The sequence below is a fragment of the Oncorhynchus nerka genome, linkage group LG22, assembly GCF_034236695.1.
Source record: "Oncorhynchus nerka isolate Pitt River linkage group LG22, Oner_Uvic_2.0, whole genome shotgun sequence".
In the NCBI taxonomy this organism is placed as follows: Eukaryota; Metazoa; Chordata; class Actinopteri; order Salmoniformes; family Salmonidae; genus Oncorhynchus; species Oncorhynchus nerka.
Window position 1 is genome coordinate 87,115,274 of NC_088417.1, and position 25,868 is coordinate 87,141,141.

General features: G+C 46.3%; 1 protein-coding gene across 1 annotated transcript in view; it reads right to left on the reverse strand.

Annotated features, from left to right (window-relative positions):
• LOC115121427 (A disintegrin and metalloproteinase with thrombospondin motifs 6-like) overlaps positions 1–23,072 on the reverse strand; it is a 182,464-nt gene extending 159,392 nt beyond the window's left edge. The window contains exon 1 of the mRNA XM_065006834.1: positions 23,041–23,072. Coding sequence (XP_064862906.1) covers positions 23,041–23,072 — 32 coding nt within the window. The remainder of the gene's footprint in view (positions 1–23,040) is intronic.
• Positions 23,073–25,868: the final 2,796 nt, after the last annotated feature.

Sequence of the window (25,868 nt, forward strand, 5' to 3'; positions counted from 1 at the left end):
AGGGTGAAGGGGGAGAAGTCTGCCTCTAACCTTATAGATATGGTGAAGGGGGAGAAGTCTGCCTCTAACCTTATAGATAGAGTGAAGGGGGACAAGTCTGCCTCTAACCTTATAGATAGCGTGAAGGGGGAGAAGTCTGCCTCTAACCCTATAGATAGAGTGAAGGGGGACAAGTCTGCCTCTAACCCTATAGATAGCGTGAAGGGGGAGAAGTCTGCCTCTAACCCTATAGATAGAGTGAAGGGGGACAAGTCTGCCTCTAACCTTATAGATAGAGTGAAGGAGGACAAGTCTGCCTCTAACCCTATAGATAGAGTGAAGGGGGAGAAGTCTGCCTCTAACCCTATAGATAGGGTGAAGGGGTAGAAGTCTGCCTTTAACCTTATAGATAGAGTGAAGGGGGAGAAGTCTGCCTCTAACCTTATAGATAGCGTGAAGGGGGACAAGTCTGCCTCTAACCTATAGATAGAGTAACTCTAACCTATAGATAGAGTGAAGGGGGAGAAGTCTGCCTCTAACCTTATAGATAGAGTGAAGGGGAGAAGTCTGCCTCTAACCTTATAGATAGAGTGAAGGGGGACAAGTCTGCCTCTAACCCTATAGATAGAGTGAAGGGGGAGAAGTCTGCCTCTAACCTTATAGATAGAGTGAAGGGGGACAAGTCTGCCTCTAACCTTATAGATAGAGTGAAGGGGGAGAAGTCTGCCTCTAACCTTATAGATAGAGTGAAGGGGACAAGTCTGCCTCTAACCCTATAGATAGAGTGAAGGGGACAAGTCTGCCTCTAACCCTATAGATAGAGTGAAGGGGGACAAGTCTGCCTCTAACCTTATAGATAGAGTGAAGGAGGACAAGTCTGCCTCTAACCTTATAGATAGAGTGAAGGGGACAAGTCTGCCTCTAACCTTATAGATAGAGTGAAGGGGAGAAGTCTGCCTCTAACCTTATAGATAGAGTGAAGGGGAGAAGTCTGCCTCTAACCTTATAGATAGAGTGAAGGGGACAAGTCTGCCTCTAACCTTATAGATAGAGTGAAGGGGGACAAGTCTGCCTCTAACCTTATAGATAGAGTGAAGGGGGACAAGTCTGCCTCTAACCTTATAGATAGAGTGAAGGGGGACAAGTCTGCCTCTAACCCTATAGATAGAGTGAAGGAGGACAAGTCTGCCTCTAACCGTATAGATAGAGTGAAGGGAGACAAGTCTGTCTGAAGGGGACAAGTCTGCCTCTAACCTTATAGATAGAGTGAAGGGGGACAAGTCTGCCTCTAACCTTATAGATAGAGTGAAGGGGGACAAGTCTGCCTCTAACCTTATAGATAGAGTGAAGGGGGACAAGTCTGCCTCTAACCTTATAGATAGAGTGAAGGGGACAAGTCTGCCTCTAACCTTATAGATAGAGTGAAGGGGACAAGTCTGCCTCTAACCTTATAGATAGAGTGAAGGGGACAAGTCTGCCTCTAACCCTATAGATAGAGTGAAGGAGGACAAGTCTGCCTCTAACCCTATAGATAGAGTGAAGGGGACAAGTCTGCCTCTAACCTTATAGATAGAGTGAAGGGGACAAGTCTGCCTCTAACCTTATAGATAGAGTGAAGGGGGACAAGTCTGCCTCTAACCTTATAGATAGAGTGAAGGGGGACAAGTCTGCCTCTAACCCTATAGATAGAGTGAAGGGGGAGAAGTGTGCCTCTAACCTTATAGATAGAGTGAAGGGGGAGAAGTCTGCCTCTAACCTTATAGATAGAGTGAAGGGGGACAAGTCTGCCTCTAACTTTATAGATAGAGTGAAGGGGGACAAGTCTGCCTCTAACCTTATAGATAGCGTGAATGGGGAGAAGTCTGCCTCTAACCCTATAGATAGAGTGAAGGAGGACAAGTCTGCCTCTAACCTTATAGATAGAGTGAAGGGGGACAAGTCTGCCTCTAACCTTATAGATAGAGTGAAGGGGACAAGTCTGCCTCTAACCTTATAGATAGAGTGAAGGGGGACAAGTCTGCCTCTAACCTTATAGATAGAGTGAAGGGGGACAAGTCTGCCTCTAACCTTATAGATAGAGTGAAGGGGGACAAGTCTGCCTCTAACCTTATAGATAGAGTGAAGGAGGACAAGTCTGCCTCTAACCGTATAGATAGAGTGAAGGGGGACAAGTCTGCCTCTAACCTTATAGATAGAGTGAAGGGGACAAGTCTGCCTCTAACCCTATAGATAGAGTGAAGGGGAGAAGTGTGCCTCTAACCTTATAGATAGAGTGAAGGAGGACAAGTCTGCCTCTAACCTTATAGATAGAGTGAAGGGGGACAAGTCTGCCTCTAACCTTATAGATAGAGTGAAGGGGGACAAGTCTGCCTCTAACCCTATAGATAGAGTGAAGGGGGAGAAGTGTGCCTCTAACCTTATAGATAGAGTGAAGGGGGAGAAGTCTGCCTCTAACCTTATAGATAGAGTGAAGGGGGAGAAGTCTGCCTCTAACCCTATAGATAGAGTGAAGGGGGAGAAGTCTGCCTCTAACCCTATAGATAGGGTGAAGGGGGAGAAGTCTGCCTCTAACCTTATAGATAGAGTGAAGGGGGACAAGTCTGCCTCTAACCCTATAGATAGAGTGAAGGAGGACAAGTCTGCCTCTAACCGTATAGATAGAGTGAAGGGGGACAAGTCTGCCTCTAACCTTATAGATAGAGTGAAGGGGGACAAGTCTGCCTCTAACCTTATAGATAGAGTGAAGGGGGACAAGTCTGCCTCTAACCTTATAGATAGAGTGAAGGGGGACAAGTCTGCCTCTAACCCTATAGATAGAGTGAAGGGGGACAAGTCTGCCTCTAACCCTATAGATAGAGTGAAGGGGAGAAGTCTGCCTCTAACCTTATAGATAGAGTGAAGGGGGAGAAGTCTGCCTCTAACCTTATAGATAGAGTGAAGGGGGACAAGTCTGCCTCTAACCTTATAGATAGAGTGAAGGGGACAAGTCTGCCTCTAACCTTATAGATAGAGTGAAGGGGACAAGTCTGCCTCTAACCTTATAGATAGAGTGAAGGAGGACAAGTCTGCCTCTAACCGTATAGATAGAGTGAAGGGGGACAAGTCTGCCTCTAACCTTATAGATAGAGTGAAGGGGGACAAGTCTGCCTCTAACCTTATAGATAGAGTGAAGGGGGACAAGTCTGCCTCTAACCTTATAGATAGAGTGAAGGGGACAAGTCTGCCTCTAACCCTATAGATAGAGTGAAGGGGACAAGTCTGCCTCTAACCTTATAGATAGAGTGAAGGGGACAAGTCTGCCTCTAACCTTATAGATAGAGTGAAGGGGGAGAAGTCTGCCTCTAACCTTATAGATAGAGTGAAGGGGACAAGTCTGCCTCTAACCTTATAGATAGAGTGAAGGGGAGAAGTCTGCCTCTAACCCTTATAGATAGAGTGAAGGGGGACAAGTCTGCCTCTAACCTTATAGATAGAGTGAAGGGGACAAGTCTGCCTCTAACCTTATAGATAGAGTGAAGGGGGACAAGTCTGCCTCTAACCTTATAGATAGAGTGAAGGGGGACAAGTCTGCCTCTAACCTTATAGATAGAGTGAAGGGGGACAAGTCTGCCTCTAACCCTATAGATAGAGTGAAGGGGACAAGTCTGCCTCTAACCTTATAGATAGAGTGAAGGGGACAAGTCTGCCTCTAACCCTATAGATAGAGTGAAGGGGGACAAGTCTGCCTCTAACCTTATAGATAGAGTGAAGGAGGACAAGTCTGCCTCTAACCTTATAGATAGAGTGAAGGGGGACAAGTCTGCCTCTAACCTTATAGATAGAGTGAAGGGGACAAGTCTGCCTCTAACCCTATAGATAGAGTGAAGGGGACAAGTCTGCCTCTAACCTTATAGATAGAGTGAAGGGGGACAAGTCTGCCTCTAACCTTATAGATAGAGTGAAGGGGGACAAGTCTGCCTCTAACCTTATAGATAGAGTGAAGGGGGACAAGTCTGCCTCTAACCTTATAGATAGAGTGAAGGGGGACAAGTCTGCCTCTAACCCTATAGATAGAGTGAAGGGGGACAAGTCTGCCTCTAACCTTATAGATAGAGTGAAGGGGGAGAAGTCTGCCTCTAACCTTATAGATAGAGTGAAGGGGGACAAGTCTGCCTCTAACCTTATAGATAGAGTGAAGGGGGACAAGTCTGCCTCTAACCTTATAGATAGAGTGAAGGGGGACAAGTCTGCCTCTAACCCTATAGATAGAGTGAAGGGGACAAGTCTGCCTCTAACCTTATAGATAGAGTGAAGGGGAGAAGTCTGCCTCTAACCTTATAGATAGAGTGAAGGGGGACAAGTCTGCCTCTAACCTTATAGATAGAGTGAAGGAGGACAAGTCTGCCTCTAACCTTATAGATAGAGTGAAGGGGGACAAGTCTGCCTCTAACCTTATAGATAGAGTGAAGGGGGACAAGTCTGCCTCTAACCCTATAGATAGAGTGAAGGGGGACAAGTCTGCCTCTAACCTTATAGATAGAGTGAAGGGGGACAAGTCTGCCTCTAACCTTATAGATAGCGTGAATGGGGAGAAGTCTGCCTCTAACCCTATAGATAGAGTGAAGGAGGACAAGTCTGCCTCTAACCGTATAGATAGAGTGAAGGGAGACAAGTCTGCCTCTAACCTTATAGATAGAGTGAAGGGGGACAAGTCTGCCTCTAACCTTATAGATAGAGTGAAGGGGGACAAGTCTGCCTCTAACCTTATAGATAGAGTGAAGGGGGACAAGTCTGCCTCTAACCCTATAGATAGAGTGAAGGGGACAAGTCTGCCTCTAACCTTATAGATAGAGTGAAGGGGGACAAGTCTGCCTCTAACCTTATAGATAGAGTGAAGGGGGACAAGTCTGCCTCTAACCTTATAGATAGAGTGAAGGGGGAGAAGTCTGCCTCTAACCTTATAGATAGAGTGAAGGGGGACAAGTCTGCCTCTAACCCTATAGATAGATAGGACAAGTCTGTGTAAGATAGGTGAAGGGGGACAAGTCTGCCTCTAACCTTATAGATAGAGTGAAGGGGGACAAGTCTGCCTCTAACCTTATAGATAGAGTGAAGGGGGACAAGTCTGCCTCTAACCCTATAGATAGAGTGAAGGAGGACAAGTCTGCCTCTAACCGTATAGATAGAGTGAAGGGGGACAAGTCTGCCTCTAACCTTATAGATAGAGTGAAGGGGGACAAGTCTGCCTCTAACCTTATAGATAGAGTGAAGGGGACAAGTCTGCCTCTAACCTTATAGATAGAGTGAAGGGGGACAAGTCTGCCTCTAACCTTATAGATAGAGTGAAGGGGGACAAGTCTGCCTCTAACCTTATAGATAGAGTGAAGGGGGACAAGTCTGCCTCTAACCTTATAGATAGAGTGAAGGGGGACAAGTCTGCCTCTAACCTTATAGATAGAGTGAAGGGGGACAAGTCTGCCTCTAACCCTATAGATAGAGTGAAGGGGGACAAGTCTGCCTCTAACCTTATAGATAGTGAAGGGGGACAAGTCTGCCTCTAACCTTATAGATAGAGTGAAGGGGGACAAGTCTGCCTCTAACCTTATAGATAGAGTGAAGGGGGACAAGTCTGCCTCTAACCTTATAGATAGAGTGAAGGGGGACAAGTCTGCCTCTAACCCTATAGATAGAGTGAAGGGGACAAGTATAGATAGAGTGAAGGGGACAAGTCTGCCTCTAACCTTATAGATAGAGTGAAGGGGGACAAGTCTGCCTCTAACCTTATAGATAGAGTGAAGGGGGACAAGTCTGCCTCTAACCTTATAGATAGAGTGAAGGGGAGAAGTCTGCCTCTAACCCTATAGATAGAGTGAAGGGGAGAAGTCTGCCTCTAACCCTATAGATAGAGTGAAGGGGGAGAAGTCTGCCTCTAACCCTATAGATAGAGTGAAGGGGACAAGTCTGCCTCTAACCTTATAGATAGAGTGAAGGGGGACAAGTCTGCCTCTAACCTTATAGATAGAGTGAAGGGGACAAGTCTGCCTCTAACCTTATAGATAGAGTGAAGGGGGACAAGTCTGCCTCTAACCTTATAGATAGAGTGAAGGGGAGAAGTCTGCCTCTAACCCTATAGATAGAGTGAAGGGGGACAAGTCTGCCTCTAACCTTATAGATAGAGTGAAGGGGGACAAGTCTGCCTCTAACCTTATAGATAGAGTGAAGGGGGACAAGTCTGCCTCTAACCTTATAGATCTAAGTCTGCCCTAACCTTATAGATAGAGTGAAGGAGGACAAGTCTGCCTCTAACCTTATAGATAGAGTGAAGGGGGACAAGTCTGCCTCTAACCTTATAGATAGAGTGAAGGGGGACAAGTCTGCCTCTAACCTTATAGATAGAGTGAAGGGGGACAAGTCTGCCTCTAACCTTATAGATAGAGTGAAGGGGGACAAGTCTGCCTCTAACCTTATAGATAGAGTGAAGGGGGACAAGTCTGCCTCTAACCCTATAGATAGAGTGAAGGGGGACAAGTCTGCCTCTAACCTTATAGATAGAGTGAAGGGGGACAAGTCTGCCTCTAACCTTATAGATAGAGTGAAGGGGGACAAGTCTGCCTCTAACCCTATAGATAGAGTGAAGGAGGACAAGTCTGCCTCTAACCGTATAGATAGAGTGAAGGAGGACAAGTCTGCCTCTAACCTTATAGATAGAGTGAAGGGGGACAAGTCTGCCTCTAACCTTATAGATAGAGTGAAGGGGGACAAGTCTGCCTCTAACCTTATAGATAGAGTGAAGGGGGACAAGTCTGCCTCTAACCTTATAGATAGAGTGAAGGGGGACAAGTCTGCCTCTAACCTTATAGATAGAGTGAAGGAGGACAAGTCTGCCTCTAACCTTATAGATAGAGTGAAGGGGGACAAGTCTGCCTCTAACCGTATAGATAGAGTGAAGGGAGACAAGTCTGCCTCTAACCTTATAGATAGAGTGAAGGGGGACAAGTCTGCCTCTAACCCTATAGATAGAGTGAAGGGGGAGAAGTCTGCCTCTAACCCTATAGATAGAGTGAAGGGGGACAAGTCTGCCTCTAACCTTATAGATAGAGTGAAGGGGGACAAGTCTGCCTCTAACCTTATAGATAGAGTGAAGGGGGACAAGTCTGCCTCTAACCTTATAGATAGAGTGAAGGGGGACAAGTCTGCCTCTAACCCTATAGATAGAGTGAAGGGGACAAGTCTGCCTCTAACCTTATAGATAGAGTGAAGGGGGACAAGTCTGCCTCTAACCTTATAGATAGAGTGAAGGGGGACAAGTCTGCCTCTAACCTTATAGATAGAGTGAAGGGGGAGAAGTCTGCCTCTAACCCTAACCTATAGATAGAGTGAAGGGGGAGAAGTCTGCCTCTAACCCTATAGATAGAGTGAAGGGGGAGAAGTCTGCCTTTAACCTTATAGATAGAGTGAAGGGGAGAAGTCTGCCTCTAACCTTATAGATAGCGTGAAGGGGGAGAAGTCTGCCTCTAACCCTATAGATAGAGTGAAGGGGGACAAGTCTGCCTCTAACCTTATAGATAGAGTGAAGGAGGACAAGTCTGCCTCTAACCTTATAGATAGAGTGAAGGGGGACAAGTCTGCCTCTAACCTTATAGATAGAGTGAAGGGGGAGAAGTCTGCCTCTAACCCTATAGATAGGGTGAAGGGGGAGAAGTCTGCCTCTAACCTTATAGATAGGGTGAAGGGTGAGAAGTCTGCCTCTAACCCTATAGATAGAGTGAAGGGGGAGAAGTCTGCCTCTAACCCTATAGATAGAGTGAAGGGGAGAAGTCTGCCTCTAACGCTATAGATAGGGTGAAGGGGGAGAAGTCTGCCTCTAACCTTATAGATATGGTGAAGGGGGAGAAGTCTGCCTCTAACCTTATAGATAGAGTGAAGGGGGACAAGTCTGCCTCTAACCTTATAGATAGCGTGAAGGGGGAGAAGTCTGCCTCTAACCCTATAGATAGAGTGAAGGGGGACAAGTCTGCCTCTAACCCTATAGATAGCGTGAAGGGGGAGAAGTCTGCCTCTAACCCTATAGATAGAGTGAAGGGGGACAAGTCTGCCTCTAACCTTATAGATAGAGTGAAGGAGGACAAGTCTGCCTCTAACCCTATAGATAGAGTGAAGGGGGAGAAGTCTGCCTCTAACCCTATAGATAGAGTGAAGGGGAGAAGTCTGCCTCTAACCTTATAGATAGAGTGAAGGGGGAGAAGTCTGCCTCTAACTTATAGATAGAGTTAGTCTGCCTCTAACCCTATAGATAGAGTGAAGGGGGAGAAGTCTGCCTCTAACCTTATAGATAGAGTGAAGGGGAGAAGTCTGCCTCTAACCTTATAGATAGAGTGAAGGGGGACAAGTCTGCCTCTAACCTTATAGATAGAGTGAAGGGGGACAAGTCTGCCTCTAACCCTATAGATAGAGTGAAGGGGGAGAAGTCTGCCTCTAACCTTATAGATAGAGTGAAGGGGACAAGTCTGCCTCTAACCTTATAGATAGAGTGAAGGGGGACAAGTCTGCCTCTAACCTTATAGATAGAGTGAAGGGGGAGAAGTCTGCCTCTAACCTATAGATAGAGTGAAGGGGGACAAGTCTGCCTCTAACCCTATAGATAGAGTGAAGGGGACAAGTCTGCCTCTAACCTATAGATAGAGTGAAGGGGACAAGTCTGCCTCTAACCTTATAGATAGAGTGAAGGGGACAAGTCTGCCTCTAACCTTATAGATAAGTGAAGGGGACAAGTCTGCCTCTAACCTTATAGATAGAGTGAAGGGGGACAAGTCTGCCTCTAACCTTATAGATAGAGTGAAGGGGACAAGTCTGCCTCTAACCCTATAGATAGAGTGAAGGGGGAGAAGTCTGCCTCTAACCTTATAGATAGAGTGAAGGGGGAGAAGTCTGCCTCTAACCTTATAGATAGAGTGAAGGGGGACAAGTCTGCCTCTAACCTTATAGATAGAGTGAAGGGGGACAAGTCTGCCTCTAACCTTATAGATAGAGTGAAGGGGGACAAGTCTGCCTCTAACCCTATGATAGATAGAGTGAAGGGGGACAAGTCTGCCTCTAACCGTATAGATAGAGTGAAGGGGGAGTCTGTAGAGAGTGGGGGACAAGTCTGCCTCTAACCTTATAGATAGAGTGAAGGAGGACAAGTCTGCCTCTAACCTTATAGATAGAGTGAAGGGGACAAGTCTGCCTCTAACCTTATAGATAGAGTGAAGGGGGACAAGTCTGCCTCTAACCTTATAGATAGAGTGAAGGGGGACAAGTCTGCCTCTAACCCTATAGATAGAGTGAAGGGGGACAAGTCTGCCTCTAACCTTATAGATAGAGTGAAGGGGGACAAGTCTGCCTCTAACCCTATAGATAGTGAAGGGGGACAAGTCTGCCTCTAAGGGTATAGATAGAGTGAAGGAGGACAAGTCTGCCTCTAACCGTATAGATAGAGTGAAGGGGGACAAGTCTGCCTCTAACCTTATAGATAGAGTGAAGGGGGACAAGTCTGCCTCTAACCTTATAGATAGAGTGAAGGGGGACAAGTCTGCCTCTAACCTTATAGATAGAGTGAAGGGGGAGAAGTCTGCCTCTAACCCTATAGATAGGGTGAAGGGGAGAAGTCTGCCTCTAACCTTATAGATAGAGTGAAGGGGGAGAAGTCTGCCTCTAACCCTATAGATAGAGTGAAGGGGGAGAAGTCTGCCTCTAACCCTATAGATAGAGTGAAGGGGGACAAGTCTGCCTCTAACCCTATAGATAGAGTGAAGGGGGAGAAGTCTGCCTCTAACCTTATAGATATGGTGAAGGGGGAGAAGTCTGCCTCTAACCTTATAGATAGAGTGAAGGGGGACAAGTCTGCCTCTAACCTTATAGATAGAGTGAAGGGGGAGAAGTCTGCCTCTAACCCTATAGATAGAGTGAAGGGGGAAGTCTGGCCTCTAACCCTATAGATAGAGTGAAGTCTGCCTCTAACCTTATAGATAGAGTGAAGGAGGACAAGTCTGCCTCTAACCTATAGATAGAGTGAAGGGGAAGTCTGCCTCTAACCCTATAGGTGAAGGGGTAGAAGTCTGCCTCTAACCTTATAGATAGAGTGAAGGGGAGAAGTCTGCCTCTAACCTTATAGATAGAGTGAAGGGGACAAGTCTGCCTCTAACCCTATAGATAGAGTGAAGGGGAGAAGTCTGCCTCTAACCTTATAGATAGAGTGAAGGGGAGAAGTCTGCCTAACCTTATAGATAGAGTGAAGGGGGACAAGTCTGCCTCTAACCTTATAGATAGAGTGAAGGGGGACAAGTCTGCCTCTAACCCTATAGATAGAGTGAAGGGGGACAAGTCTGCCTCTAACCTTATAGATAGAGTGAAGGAGGACAAGTCTGCCTCTAACCTTATAGATAGAGTGAAGGGGGACAAGTCTGCCTCTAACCTTATAGATAGGGTGAAGGGGGAGAAGTCTGCCTCTAACCCTATAGATAGAGTGAAGGGGGAGAAGTCTGCCTCTAACCCTATAGATAGAGTGAAGGGGGAGAAGTCTGCCTCTAACCCTATAGATAGGGTGAAGGGGTAGAAGTCTGCCTTTAACCTTATAGATAGAGTGAAGGGGGAGAAGTCTGCCTCTAACCTTATAGATAGCGTGAAGGGGGAGAAGTCTGCCTCTAACCCTATAGATAGAGTGAAGGGGGACAAGTCTGCCTCTAACCTTATAGATAGAGTGAAGGGGGAGAAGTCTGCCTCTAACCTTATAGATAGAGTGAAGGGGGACAAGTCTGCCTCTAACCTTATAGATAGAGTGAAGGGGAGAAGTCTGCCTCTAACCTATAGATAGAGTGAAGGGGAGAAGTCTGCCTCTAACCCTATAGATAGAGTGAAGGGGACAAGTCTGCCTCTAACCCTATAGATAGAGTGAAGGGGAGAAGTCTGCCTCTAACCTATAGATAGAGTGAAGGGGACAAGTCTGCCTCTAACCTTATAGATAGAGTGAAGGGGACAAGTCTGCCTCTAACCTTATATAGATAGGACAAGTGAAGGGTGAAGGGGACAAGTCTGCCTCTAACCCTATAGATAGAGTGAAGGGGGACAAGTCTGCCTCTAACCCTATAGATAGAGTGAAGGGGGAGAAGTCTGCCTCTAACCTTATAGATAGAGTGAAGGGGGACAAGTCTGCCTCTAACCTTATAGATAGCGTGAAGGGGGAGAAGTCTGCCTCTAACCCTATAGATAGAGTGAAGGGGGACAAGTCTGCCTCTAACCTTATAGATAGAGTGAAGGGGGAGAAGTCTGCCTCTAACCTTATAGATAGAGTGAAGGGGACAAGTCTGCCTCTAACCCTATAGATAGAGTGAAGGGGAGAAGTCTGCCTCTAACCCTATAGATAGAGTGAAGGGGGACAAGTCTGCCTCTAACCTTATAGATAGAGTGAAGGAGGACAAGTCTGCCTCTAACCTTATAGATAGAGTGAAGGGGGACAAGTCTGCCTCTAACCCTATAGATAGAGTGAAGGGGGACAAGTCTGCCTCTAACCCTATAGATAGAGTGAAAGGGGTCTGCCTCTAAGCTAAGATAGAGTGAAGGGGGAGAAGTCTGCCTCTAACCTTATAGATAGGTGAGGGGGAGAAGTCTGCCTCTAACCTTATAGATAGAGTGAAGGGGGACAAGTCTGCCTCTAACCTTATAGATAGAGTGAAGGGGGACAAGTCTGCCTCTAACCCTATAGATAGAGTGAAGGGGACAAGTCTGCCTCTAACCCTATAGATAGAGTGAAGGGGAGAAGTCTGCCTCTAACCCTATAGATAGAGTGAAGGGGGACAAGTCTGCCTCTAACCTTATAGATAGAGTGAAGGGGGACAAGTCTGCCTCTAACCCTATAGATAGAGTGAAGGGGGAAGTCTGCCTCTAACCTTATAGATAGAGTGAAGGGAGAAGTCTGCCTCTAACCTTATAGATAGAGTGAAGGGGGACAAGTCTGCCTCTAACCTTATAGATAGAGTGAAGGGGGACAAGTCTGCCTCTAACCCTATAGATAGAGTGAAGGGGACAAGTCTGCCTCTAACCTTATAGATAGAGTGAAGGGGGACAAGTCTGCCTCTAACCTTATAGATAGAGTGAAGGGGACAAGTCTGCCTCTAACCTTATAGATAGAGTGAAGGGGGACAAGTCTGCCTCTAACCTTATAGATAGAGTGAAGGGGACAAGTCTGCCTCTAACCTTATAGATAGAGTGAAGGGGGACAAGTCTGCCTCTAACCTTATAGATAGGGTGAAGGGGGAGAAGTCTGCCTCTAACCTTATAGATAGAGTGAAGGGGAGAAGTCTGCCTCTAACCTTATAGATAGAGTGAAGGGGGAGAAGTCTGCCTCTAACCTATAGATAGAGTGAAGGGGACAAGTCTGCCTCTAACCGTATAGATAGAGTGAAGGGGGACAAGTCTGCCTCTAACCTTATAGATAGAGTGAAGGGGACAAGTCTGCCTCTAACCTTATAGATAGAGTGAAGGGGGACAAGTCTGCCTCTAACCTTATAGATATGAAAGGGGACAAGCCTCTAACCCTATAGATAGAGTGAAGGGGGACAAGTCTGCCTCTAACCTTATAGATAGAGTGAAGGGGAGAAGTCTGCCTCTAACCTTATAGATAGAGTGAAGGGGACAAGTCTGCCTCTAACCTTATAGATAGAGTGAAGGGGGACAAGTCTGCCTCTAACCTTATAGATAGAGTGAAGGGGGACAAGTCTGCCTCTAACCCTATAGATAGAGTGAAGGGGACAAGTCTGCCTCTAACCTTATAGATAGAGTGAAGGGGGACAAGTCTGCCTCTAACCTTATAGATAGAGTGAAGGGGGACAAGTCTGCCTCTAACCTTATAGATAGAGTGAAGGGGGACAAGTCTGCCTCTAACCTTATAGATAGAGTGAAGGGGGACAAGTCTGCCTCTAACCTTATAGATAGAGTGAAGGGGACAAGTCTGCCTCTAACCCTATAGATAGAGTGAAGGGGGACAAGTCTGCCTCTAACCTTATAGATAGAGTGAAGGGGGAGAAGTCTGCCTCTAACCTTATAGATAGAGTGAAGGGGGACAAGTCTGCCTCTAACCCTATAGATAGAGTGAAGGAGGACAAGTCTGCCTCTAACCGTATAGATAGAGTGAAGGGGGACAAGTCTGCCTCTAACCTTATAGATAGAGTGAAGGGGGACAAGTCTGCCTCTAACCTTATAGATAGAGTGAAGGGGGACAAGTCTGCCTCTAACCTTATAGATAGAGTGAAGGGGGAGAAGTCTGCCTCTAACCTTATAGATAGAGTAACCTAACCCTATAGATAGGGTGAAGGGGAGAAGTCTGCCTCTAACCTTATAGATAGGGTGAAGGGGAGAAGTCTGCCTCTAACCCTATAGATAGAGTGAAGGGGGAGAAGTCTGCCTCTAACCCTATAGATAGAGTGAAGGGGGAGAAGTCTGCCTCTAACGCTATAGATAGGGTGAAGGGGGAGAAGTCTGCCTCTAACCTTATAGATATGGTGAAGGGGGAGAAGTCTGCCTCTAACCTTATAGATAGAGTGAAGGGGGACAAGTCTGCCTCTAACCTTATAGATAGCGTGAAGGGGGAGAAGTCTGCCTCTAACCCTATAGATAGAGTGAAGGGGGACAAGTCTGCCTCTAACCCTATAGATAGCGTGAAGGGGGAGAAGTCTGCCTCTAACCCTATAGATAGAGTGAAGGGGGACAAGTCTGCCTCTAACCTTATAGATAGAGTGAAGGAGGACAAGTCTGCCTCTAACCCTATAGATAGAGTGAAGGGGGAGAAGTCTGCCTCTAACCCTATAGATAGGGTGAAGGGGTAGAAGTCTGCCTTTAACCTTATAGATAGAGTGAAGGGGGAGAAGTCTGCCTCTAACCTTATAGATAGAGTGAAGGGGGACAAGTCTGCCTCTAACCCTATAGATAGAGTGAAGGGGGAGAAGTGTGCCTCTAACCTTATAGATAGAGTGAAGGGGAGATGTGTGCCTCTAACCTTATAGATAGAGTGAAGGGGGACAAGTCTGCCTCTAACCTTATAGATAGAGTGAAGGGGGACAAGTCTGCCTCTAACCCTATAGATAGAGTGAAGGGGGACAAGTCTGCCTCTAACCTTATAGATAGAGTGAAGGGGGACAAGTCTGCCTCTAACCTTATAGATAGAGTGAAGGGGGACAAGTCTGCCTCTAACCTTATAGATAGAGTGAAGGGGGAGAAGTCTGCCTCTAACCCTATAGATAGAGTGAAGGGGGAGAAGTCTGCCTCTAACCCTATAGATAGAGTGAAGGGGGAGAAGTCTGCCTCTAACCCTATAGATAGGGTGAAGGGGGAGAAGTCTGCCTTTAACCTTATAGATAGAGTGAAGGGGACAAGTCTGCCTCTATAGATAGAGTGAAGGGGGAGAAGTCTGCCTCTAACCCTATAGATAGAGTGAAGGGGACAAGTCTGCCTCTAACCTTATAGATAGAGTGAAGGGGAGAAGTCTGCCTCTAACCCTATAGATAGAGTGAAGGGGAGAAGTCTGCCTCTAACCTTATAGATAGGGTGAAGGGGGAGAAGTCTGCCTCTAACCCTATAGATAGGGTGAAGGGGGAGAAGTCTGCCTCTAACCTTATAGATAGGGTGAAGGGGGAGAAGTCTGCCTCTAACCCTATAGATAGAGTGAAGGGGGAGAAGTCTGCCTCTAACCCTATAGATAGAGTGAAGGGGAGAAGTCTGCCTCTAACCTTATAGATAGAGTGAAGGGGGAGAAGTCTGCCTCTAACCTTATAGATAGAGTGAAGGGGGACAAGTCTGCCTCTAACCTTATAGATAGAGTGAAGGGGGAGAAGTCTGCCTCTAACCCTATAGATAGAGTGAAGGGGGACAAGTCTGCCTCTAACCCTATAGATAGAGTGAAGGGGACAAGTCTGCCTCTAACCCTATAGATAGAGTGAAGGGGGACAAGTCTGCCTCTAACCTTATAGATAGAGTGAAGGGGGACAAGTCTGCCTCTAACCTTATAGATAGAGTGAAGGGGGACAAGTCTGCCTCTAACCTTATAGATAGAGTGAAGGTCTGCCTCTAACCCTATAGATAAGTCTGTCTGCCTCTAACCTATAGATAGAGTGAAGGGGGACAAGTCTGCCTCTAACCCTATAGATAGAGTGAAGGGGGGCCTCTAACCTTATAGTGAAGGGGACAAGTCTGCCTCTAACCTTATAGATAGAGTGAAGGGGGACAAGTCTGCCTCTAACCCTATAGATAGAGTGAAGGGGAGAAGTCTGCCTCTAACCTTATAGATAGAGTGAAGGGGGACAAGTCTGCCTCTAACCTTATAGATAGAGTGAAGGGGGAGAAGTCTGCCTCTAACCTATAGATAGAGTGAAGGGGGACAAGTCTGGTATAGATAGAGTGAAGGGGGACAAGTCTGCCTCTAACCTTATAGATAGAGTGAAGGGGGACAAGTCTGCCTCTAACCCTATAGATAGAGTGAAGGGGGACAAGTCTGCCTCTAACCTTATAGATAGAGTGAAGGGGGACAAGTCTGCCTCTAACCTTATAGATAGAGTGAAGGGGACAAGTCTGCCTCTAACCTTATAGATAGAGTGAAGGGGGACAAGTCTGCCTCTAACCTTATAGATAGAGTGAAGGGGGACAAGTCTGCCTCTAACCTTATAGATAGAGTGAAGGGGGACAAGTCTGCCTCTAACCTTATAGATAGAGTGAAGGGGGACAAGTCTGCCTCTAACCCTATAGATAGAGTGAAGGAGGACAAGTCTGCCTCTAACCTATAGATAAGTCTGCCTCTAACCGTATAGATAGAGTGAAGGAGGACAAGTCTGCCTCTAACCGTATAGATAGAGTGAAGGGAGACAAGTCTGCCTCTAACCTTATAGATAGAGTGAAGGGGGACAAGTCTGCCTCTAACCTTATAGATAGAGTGAAGGAGGACAAGTCTGCCTCTAACCTTATAGATAGAGTGAAGGGGAGAAGTCTGCCTCTAACCTTATAGATAGAGTGAAGGGGGACAAGTCTGCCTCTAACCTTATAGATAGAGTGAAGGGGACAAGTCTGCCTCTAACCTTATAGATAGAGTGAAGGGGACAAGTCTGCCTCTAACCTTATAGATAGAGTGAAGGGGGACAAGTCTGCCTCTAACCTTATAGATAGAGTGAAGGGGACAAGTCTGCCTCTAACCTTATAGATAGAGTGAAGGGGGACAAGTCTGCCTCTAACCTTATAGATAGAGTGAAGGGGACAAGTCTGCCTCTAACCCTATAGATAGAGTGAAGGGGGACAAGTCTGCCTCTAACCTTATAGATAGAGTGAAGGGGAGAAGTCTGCCTCTAACCTTATAGATAGAGTGAAGGGGACAAGTCTGCCTCTAACCTTATAGATAGAGTGAAGGGGACAAGTCTGCCTCTAACCTTATAGATAGAGTGAAGGGGACAAGTCTGCCTCTAACCTTATAGATAGAGTGAAGGGGAGAAGTCTGCCTCTAACCTTATAGATAGAGTGAAGGGGGACAAGTCTGCCTCTAACCTTATAGATAGAGTGAAGGGGACAAGTCTGCCTCTAACCCTATAGATAGAGTGAAGGGGGACAAGTCTGCCTCTAACCCTATAGATAGAGTGAAGGGGAGAAGTCTGCCTCTAACCTTATAGATAGAGTGAAGGGGGACAAGTCTGCCTCTAACCTTATAGATAGAGTGAAGGGGGAGAAGTCTGCCTCTAACCCTATAGATAGAGTGAAGGGGGGAGATAAGTGAAGGAGGACAAGTCTGCCTCTAACCTTATAGATAGAGTGAAAGGACAAGTCTGCCTCTAAGTATAGATAGAGTGAAGGGGGACAAGTCTGCCTCTAACCTTATAGATAGAGTGAAGGGGGAGAAGTCTGCCTCTAACCCTATAGATAGAGTGAAGGGGGAGAAGTCTGCCTCTAACCTTATAGATAGAGTGAAGGGGACAAGTCTGCCTCTAACCCTATAGATAGAGTGAAGGGGGAGAAGTCTGCCTCTAACCTTATAGATAGAGTGAAGGGGAGAAGTCTGCCTCTAACCTTATAGATAGAGTGAAGGGGACAAGTCTGCCTCTAACCTTATAGATAGAGTGAAGGGGACAAGTCTGCCTCTAACCTTATAGATAGAGTGAAGGGGACAAGTCTGCCTCTAACCCTATAGATAGAGTGAAGGAGGACAAGTCTGCCTCTAACCTTATAGATAGAGTGAAGGGGGACAAGTCTGCCTCTAACCTTATAGATAGAGTGAAGGGGGACAAGTCTGCCTCTAACCTTATAGATAGAGTGAAGGGGAGAAGTCTGCCTCTAACCCTATAGATAGAGTGAAGGGGGACAAGTCTGCCTCTAACCCTATAGATAGAGTGAAGGGGAGAAGTCTGCCTCTAACCTTATAGATAGAGTGAAGGGGGACAAGTCTGCCTCTAACCTTATAGATAGAGTGAAGGGGACAAGTCTGCCTCTAACCTTATAGATAGAGTGAAGGGGGACAAGTCTGCCTCTAACCTTATAGATAGAGTGAAGGGGGACAAGTCTGCCTCTAACCTTATAGATAGAGTGAAGGGGGACAAGTCTGCCTCTAACCTTATAGATAGAGTGAAGGGGGACAAGTCTGCCTCTAACCTTATAGATAGAGTGAAGGGGACAAGTCTGCCTCTAACCCTATAGATAGAGTGAAGGGGGACAAGTCTGCCTCTAACCTTATAGATAGAGTGAAGGGGACAAGTCTGCCTCTAACCTTATAGATAGAGTGAAGGGGACAAGTCTGCCTCTAACCTTATAGATAGAGTGAAGGGGAGAAGTCTGCCTCTAACCTTATAGATAGAGTGAAGGGGGAGAAGTCTGCCTCTAACCTTATAGATAGAGTGAAGGGGACAAGTCTGCCTCTAACCTTATAGATAGAGTGAAGGGGGACAAGTCTGCCTCTCTGCCTCTAACCTTATAGATAGAGTGAAGGGGAGAAGTCTGCCTCTAACCTTATAGATAGAGTGAAGGGGGACAAGTCTGCCTCTAACCGTATAGATAGAGTGAAGGGGACAAGTCTGCCTCTAACCTTATAGATAGAGTGAAGGGGGACAAGTCTGCCTCTAACCTTATAGATAGAGTGAAGGGGACAAGTCTGCCTCTAACCTTATAGATAGAGTGAAGGGGAGAAGTCTGCCTCTAACCCTATAGATAGAGTGAAGGGGGAGAAGTCTGCCTCTAACCCTATAGATAGAGTGAAGGGGGAGAAGTCTGCCTCTAACCCTATAGATAGAGTGAAGGGGAGAAGTCTGCCTTTAACCTTATAGATAGAGTGAAGGGGAGAAGTCTGCCTCTAACCTTATAGATAGAGTGAAGGGGACAAGTCTGCCTCTAACCCTATAGATAGAGTGAAGGGGGACAAGTCTGCCTCTAACCTTATAGATAGAGTGAAGGGGACAAGTCTGCCTCTAACCTTATAGATAGAGTGAAGGGGACAAGTCTGCCTCTAACCTTATAGATAGAGTGAAGGGGGACAAGTCTGCCTCTAACCTTATAGATAGAGTGAAGGGGGACAAGTCTGCCTCTAACCTTATAGATAGAGTGAAGGGGGACAAGTCTGCCTCTAACCTTATAGATAGAGTGAAGGGGGACAAGTCTGCCTCTAACCCTATAGATAGAGTGAAGGAGGACAAGTCTGCCTCTAACCGTATAGATAGAGTGAAGGGGGACAAGTCTGCCTCTAACCTTATAGATAGAGTGAAGGGGGACAAGTCTGCCTCTAACCTTATAGATAGAGTGAAGGGGGAGAAGTCTGCCTCTAACCCTATAGATAGAGTGAAGGGGGACAAGTCTGCCTCTAACCCTATAGATAGCGTGAAGGGGGAGAAGTCTGCCTCTAACCCTATAGATAGAGTGAAGGGGGACAAGTCTGCCTCTAACCTTATAGATAGAGTGAAGGAGGACAAGTCTGCCTCTAACCTTATAGATAGAGTGAAGGGGGACAAGTCTGCCTCTAACCTTATAGATAGAGTGAAGGGGGACAAGTCTGCCTCTAACCTTATAGATAGAGTGAAGGGGGACAAGTCTGCCTCTAACCTTATAGATAGAGTGAAGGAGGACAAGTCTGCCTCTAACCTTATAGATAGAGTGAAGGGGGACAAGTCTGCCTCTAACCCTATAGATAGAGTGAAGGGGGAGAAGTCTGCCTCTAACCTTATAGATAGAGTGAAGGGGGAGAAGTCTGCCTCTAACCTTATAGATAGAGTGAAGGGGGACAAGTCTGCCTCTAACCCTATAGATAGAGTGAAGGGGGAGAAGTGTGCCTCTAACCTTATAGATAGAGTGAAGGGGGAGAAGTCTGCCTCTAACCTTATAGATAGAGTGAAGGGGGACAAGTCTGCCTCTAACCTTATAGATAGAGTGAAGGGGGACAAGTCTGCCTCTAACCCTATAGATAGAGTGAAGGGGAGAAGTGTGCCTCTAACCTTATAGATAGAGTGAAGGGGACAAGTCTGCCTCTAACCTTATAGATAGAGTGAAGGGGGACAAGTCTGCCTCTAACCGTATAGATAGAGTGAAGGGGGACAAGTCTGCCTCTAACCTTATAGATAGAGTGAAGGAGGACAAGTCTGCCTCTAACCTTATAGATAGAGTGAAGGGGGACAAGTCTGCCTCTAACCTTATAGATAGGGTGAAGGGGGAGAAGTCTGCCTCTAACCCTATAGATAGAGTGAAGGGGGAGAAGTCTGCCTCTAACCCTATAGATAGAGTGAAGGGGGAGAAGTCTGCCTCTAACCCTATAGATAGGGTGAAGGGGTAGAAGTCTGCCTTTAACCTTATAGATAGAGTGAAGGGGGAGAAGTCTGCCTCTAACCTTATAGATAGAGTGAAGGAGGACAAGTCTGCCTCTAACCTTATAGATAGAGTGAAGGGGGACAAGTCTGCCTCTAACCTTATAGATAGAGTGAAGGGGGACAAGTCTGCCTCTAACCTTATAGATAGAGTGAAGGAGGACAAGTCTGCCTCTAACCTTATAGATAGAGTGAAGGGGGACAAGTCTGCCTCTAACCCTATAGATAGAGTGAAGGGGGACAAGTCTGCCTCTAACCCTATAGATAGAGTGAAGGGGGAGAAGTCTGCCTCTAACCCTATAGATAGAGTGAAGGGAGACAAGTCTGCCTCTAACCTTATAGATAGAGTGAAGGGGGACAAGTCTGCCTCTAACCTTATAGATAGAGTGAAGGGGGACAAGTCTGCCTCTAACCCTATAGATAGAGTGAAGGGGAGAAGTCTGCCTCTAACCCTATAGATAGAGTGAAGGGGAGAAGTCTGCCTCTAACCGTATAGATAGAGTGAAGGGGGACAAGTCTGCCTCTAACCCTATAGATAGAGTGAAGGAGGACAAGTCTGCCTCTAACCTTATAGATAGAGTGAAGGGGGACAAGTCTGCCTCTAACCTTATAGATAGAGTGAAGGGGGAGAAGTCTGCCTCTAACCCTATAGATAGGGTGAAGGGGGAGAAGTCTGCCTCTAACCTTATAGATAGAGTGAAGGGGGAGAAGTCTGCCTCTAACCCTATAGATAGAGTGAAGGGGGAGAAGTCTGCCTCTAACCCTATAGATAGAGTGAAGGGGGACAAGTCTGCCTCTAACCTTATAGATAGAGTGAAGGGGGACAAGTCTGCCTCTAACCTTATAGATAGAGTGAAGGGGGACAAGTCTGCCTCTAACCCTATAGATAGAGTGAAGGGGGAGAAGTCTGCCTCTAACCGTATAGATAGAGTGAAGGGGGACAAGTCTGCCTCTAACCCTATAGATAGAGTGAAGCGGGAGAAGTCTGCCTCTAACCTTATAGATAGGGTGAAGGTGGACAAGTCTGCCTCTAACCTTATAGATAGAGTGAAGGGGGAGAAGTCTGCCTCTAACCCTATAGATAGGGTGAAGGGGTAGAAGTCTGCCTCTAACCTTAGAGATAGGGTGAAGGGGGAGAAGTCTGCCTCTAACCCTATAGATAGAGTGAAGGGGGAGAAGTCTGCCTCTAACCCTATAGATAGAGTGAAGGGGGACAAGTCTGCCTCTAACCTTATAGATAGAGTGAAGGGGGACAAGTCTGCCTCTAACCTTATAGATAGAGTGAAGGGGGACAAGTCTGCCTCTAACCCTATAGATAGAGTGAAGGGGGAGAAGTCTGTCTCTAACCGTATAGATAGAGTGAAGGAGGACAAGTCTGCCCCTAACCTTATAGATAGAGTGAAGGGGGACAAGTCTGCCTCTAACCTTATAGATAGAGTGAAGGGGGACAAGTCTGCCTCTAACCTTATAGATAGAGTGAAGGAGGACAAGTCTGCCTCTAACCTTATAGATAGAGTGAAGGGGGACAAGTCTGCCTCTAACCTTATAGATAGAGTGAAGGGGGAGAAGTCTGCCTCTAACTCTATAGATAGGGTGAAGGGGGAGAAGTCTGCCTCTAACCTTATAGATAGGGTGAAGGGGGAGAAGTCTGCCTCTAACCCTATAGATAGAGTGAAGGGGGAGAAGTCTGCCTCTAACCCTATAGATAGAGTGAAGGGAGACAAGTCTGCCTCTAACCTTATAGATAGAGTGAAGGGGGACAAGTCTGCCTCTAACCTTATAGATAGAGTGAAGGGGGACAAGTCTGCCTCTAACCCTATAGATAGAGTGAAGGGGGAGAAGTCTGCCTCTAACCGTATAGATAGAGTGAAGGGGGACAAGTCTGCCTCTAACCCTATAGATAGAGTGAAGGGGGACAAGTCTGCCTCTAACCTTATAGATAGAGTGAAGGAGGACAAGTCTGCCTCTAACCTTATAGATAGAGTGAAGGGGGACAAGTCTGCCTCTAACCTTATAGATAGAGTGAAGGGGGAGAAGTCTGCCTCTAACCCTATAGATAGGGTGAAGGGGGAGAAGTCTGCCTCTAACCTTATAGATAGAGTGAAGGGGGAGAAGTCTGCCTCTAACCCTATAGATAGAGTGAAGGGGGAGAAGTCTGCCTCTAACCCTATAGATAGAGTGAAGGGGGACAAGTCTGCCTCTAACCTTATAGATAGAGTGAAGGGGGACAAGTCTGCCTCTAACCTTATAGATAGAGTGAAGGGGGACAAGTCTGCCTCTAACCCTATAGATAGAGTGAAGGGGGAGAAGTCTGCCTCTAACCGTATAGATAGAGTGAAGGGGGACAAGTCTGCCTCTAACCCTATAGATAGAGTGAAGGGGGAGAAGTCTGTCTCTAACCGTATAGATAGAGTGAAGGTGTCAGGATTTGGCCAGGGTTGTTCCGGTTTTTGGTCACTAGATGCCCCCATTGTGCCTTTTGACCTTTTGTTTTCCCTTGATCCCCATTATTATTTGCACCTGTGCCTCGTTTCCCCTGATTGTATTTAAACCCTTTGTTTTCCTCAGTCCTTTGCTCTGTGTTTGTATGTTAGCACCCAGCCCTAGTACTCTGTGTACTCTTGTTGATCCCGGTGGACTCTCTTGTGGAATTCTGTTTTTTTGTTCTTGTTTGTTTGTTTTTGAGTATTTTTTGAGGCTTTCTGTGCTATACCTTCCACCTTGTGGATTTACCTTTTTGTCTTGGAGGATTACCTTTGTTCTTGTGGATTTCCTTTTGAAGTTGTGGAGTTACATGTTTTCCTGAAGAACTTCATTTTTTACTTCATTAAATACATCGTCTCAAGTACTGCTGTGTCTGCCTCATCTTCTGGGTTCTGCCAACTATTCGTGGCTCAGTTGGTTAAGTGACTGTTTCTCACTCCGGAGACCCGGGTTCGTAACCGGGTCCTGACAGAAGGAGGACAAGTCTGCCTCTAACCTTATAGATAGAGTGAAGGGGGACAAGTCTGCCTCTAACCCTATAGATAGAGTGAAGGGGGAGAAGTCTGTCTCTAACCGTATAGATAGAGTGAAGGGGGACAAGTCTGCCTCTAACCCTATAGATAGAGTGAAGGGGGAGAAGAGGTGGAAAAAATGTATAGACGAGGAAAAACACAACAAGGAGAAGAGAGGAGGAAAACCCAGACTATGAGCAGCCAACGGTGTCTGTTTGTCTGTCTGTTTGTCTAAAACTCACTGCTCTCCGCTTATATGGCGCTGTGACGGCATCGTACGTATGGGATCCACAGAGGAGCCAGTAAAATGACAGAAGGAGAGAAAGAGAGAGAAAAGTCCTGAGGTCACCAGTCCAAAGCTGGAACTCTGTTTAGTCTGTTTGTCAGATAGAAATATGTCCGATGCACACACGCACACACGCACTTACACACAAACACTTACACACAAACACACACACAGAGAACTCACTCTGAAAACAAGCACACACACAAAAACACACACACAAAAACACACACACAGAAAGACAAAGCACAGAGAACTCACTCTGAAAAGGCACACAGAGAAAGACTGCAATTTTGTATTCTGGTTTAGCAACTTTTTAACGCTGCCCGAAAAAACAGAAATACTAAAAGGGTGGCCAGGAAAGCAGGCAGGACAGACAGAGCAGCTTTTGTTAGGTTGGTTGTGTGTGTTTATTCTGGGTTGGGAAGTTGAGCTTGTTTAAGACATGGTGGTGTTGCTGAACGGATGCTTCTCTGTTCTCTCCCTGTCTCCCTGTCCACTCTGAGGGCAGACGACTGGCTCTTACCGAAGACTATTACTATGTCCTGCTCTGCTATATTTACGATAGCTATAACTTTTACTTCTACGATAACCACTGGTACTATTATTACTACAACTACTACTACTCAGGGTTAGTAATAGTCATTGTAATACACATTAGAGTCATTGTAATACACATTAGAGTCATTGTAATACAAATTAGAGCCATTGTAATACACATTAGAGTCATTGTAATACACATTAGAGTCATTGTCATACACATTAGAGCTGTGCCATGACAGTCTCCCTCTTCTTGATCAGAGGTTGTCTGATCAGAATAACCATTTCACCTACAAGTTGTCTCATCAGTAGGAGCTACACCGAAAAGGGCTATCGAATGACAAAATAAACAACCACATCAAAATCATCTTCTCTTTACCATGCAGATTGGCGAGAGGCAGTGTGAAAGCAGCCAGCAGCCTTTAGGTCCCCCCCCAAACTATCAGACTGCATACCTAACCCACACTATCAGACTGCACATCTAATCCACACTATCAGACTGCACTTCTAATCCACACTATCAGACTGCACTTCTAATCCACACTATCAGACTGCACATCTAACCCACACCATCCGACTCAACATCTAATCCACACTATCAGACTGCAATTCTAATCCACACTATCAGACTGCACGCCTAACCCACACTATCCGACTGCACACCTAACCCACACTATCCGACTGCACACCTAACCCACACTATCAGACTGCACATCTAATCCACACTATCAGACTGCACACCTAACCCACACCATCCGACTCAACATATAATCCACACTATCAGACTGCACATCAAATCCACACTATCAGACTGCACATCTTATCCACACTATCAGACTGCACACCTAACCCACACTATCAGCCTGCACTTCTAATCCACACTATCAGACTGCACGCCTAACCCACACTATCCGACTGCACGCCTAACCCACACTATCCGACTGCACACCTAACCCACACTATCAGACTGCACATCTAATCCACACTATCAGACTGCACATCTAACCCACACCATCCGACTCAACATCTAATCCACACTATCAGACTGCAAATCTAATCCACACTATCAGACTGCACGCCTAACCCACACTATCCGACTGCATACCTAACCCACACTATCAGACTGCACATCTAATCCACACTATCAGACTGCAAGTCTAATCCACACTATCAGACTGCACACCTAACCCACACCATCCGACTCAACATCTAATCCACACTATCAGACTGCACATCTAATCCATACTATCAGACTGCATACCTAACCCACACTATCAGACTGCACATCTAATCCACACTATCAGACTGCACACCTAACCCACACTATCAGACTGCACATCTAATCCACACTATCAGACTGCACATCTAACCCACACCATCCGACTCAACATCTAATCCACACTATCAGACTGCACATCTAATCCACACTATCAGACTGCACACCTAACCCACACCATCCGACTCAACATCTAATCCACACTATCAGACTGCACCACAAATCCACACTATCAGACTGCACATCTTATCCACACTATCAGACTGCACACCTAACCCACACTATCAGCCTGCACATCTAACCCACACTATCAGACTGCACATCTAATCCACACTATCCGACTGCACACCTAACCCACACTATCAGACTGCACATCTAATCCACACTATCAAACTGCACAAATAACCCCCACTATCAGACTGCACATCTAATCCACACTATCAGACTGCACATCTAATCCACACTATCAGACTGCACACCTAACCCACACTATCAGACTGCACATCTAATCTACACTATCAGACTGCACATCTAATCCACCCTATCAGACTGCACATCTAACCCACACTATCAGACTGCACATCTAATCCACACTATCAGACTACAAATCTAATTCAACACTATCAGACTGCACACCTAACCCACACTATCAGACTGCACTTCTAATCCACACTATCAGACTGCACGCCTAACCCACACTATCCGACTGCACACCTAACCCACACTATCCGACTGCACACCTAACCCACACTATCAGACTGCACATCTAATCCACACTATCAGACTGCATACCTAACCCACACTATCAGACTGCACATCTAATCCACACTATCAGACTGCACATCTAATCCACACTATCAGACTGCATACCTAACCCACACTATCAGACTGCACATCTAATCCACACTATCAGACTGCACATCTAATCCATACTATCAGACTGCATACCTAACCCACACTATCAGACTGCA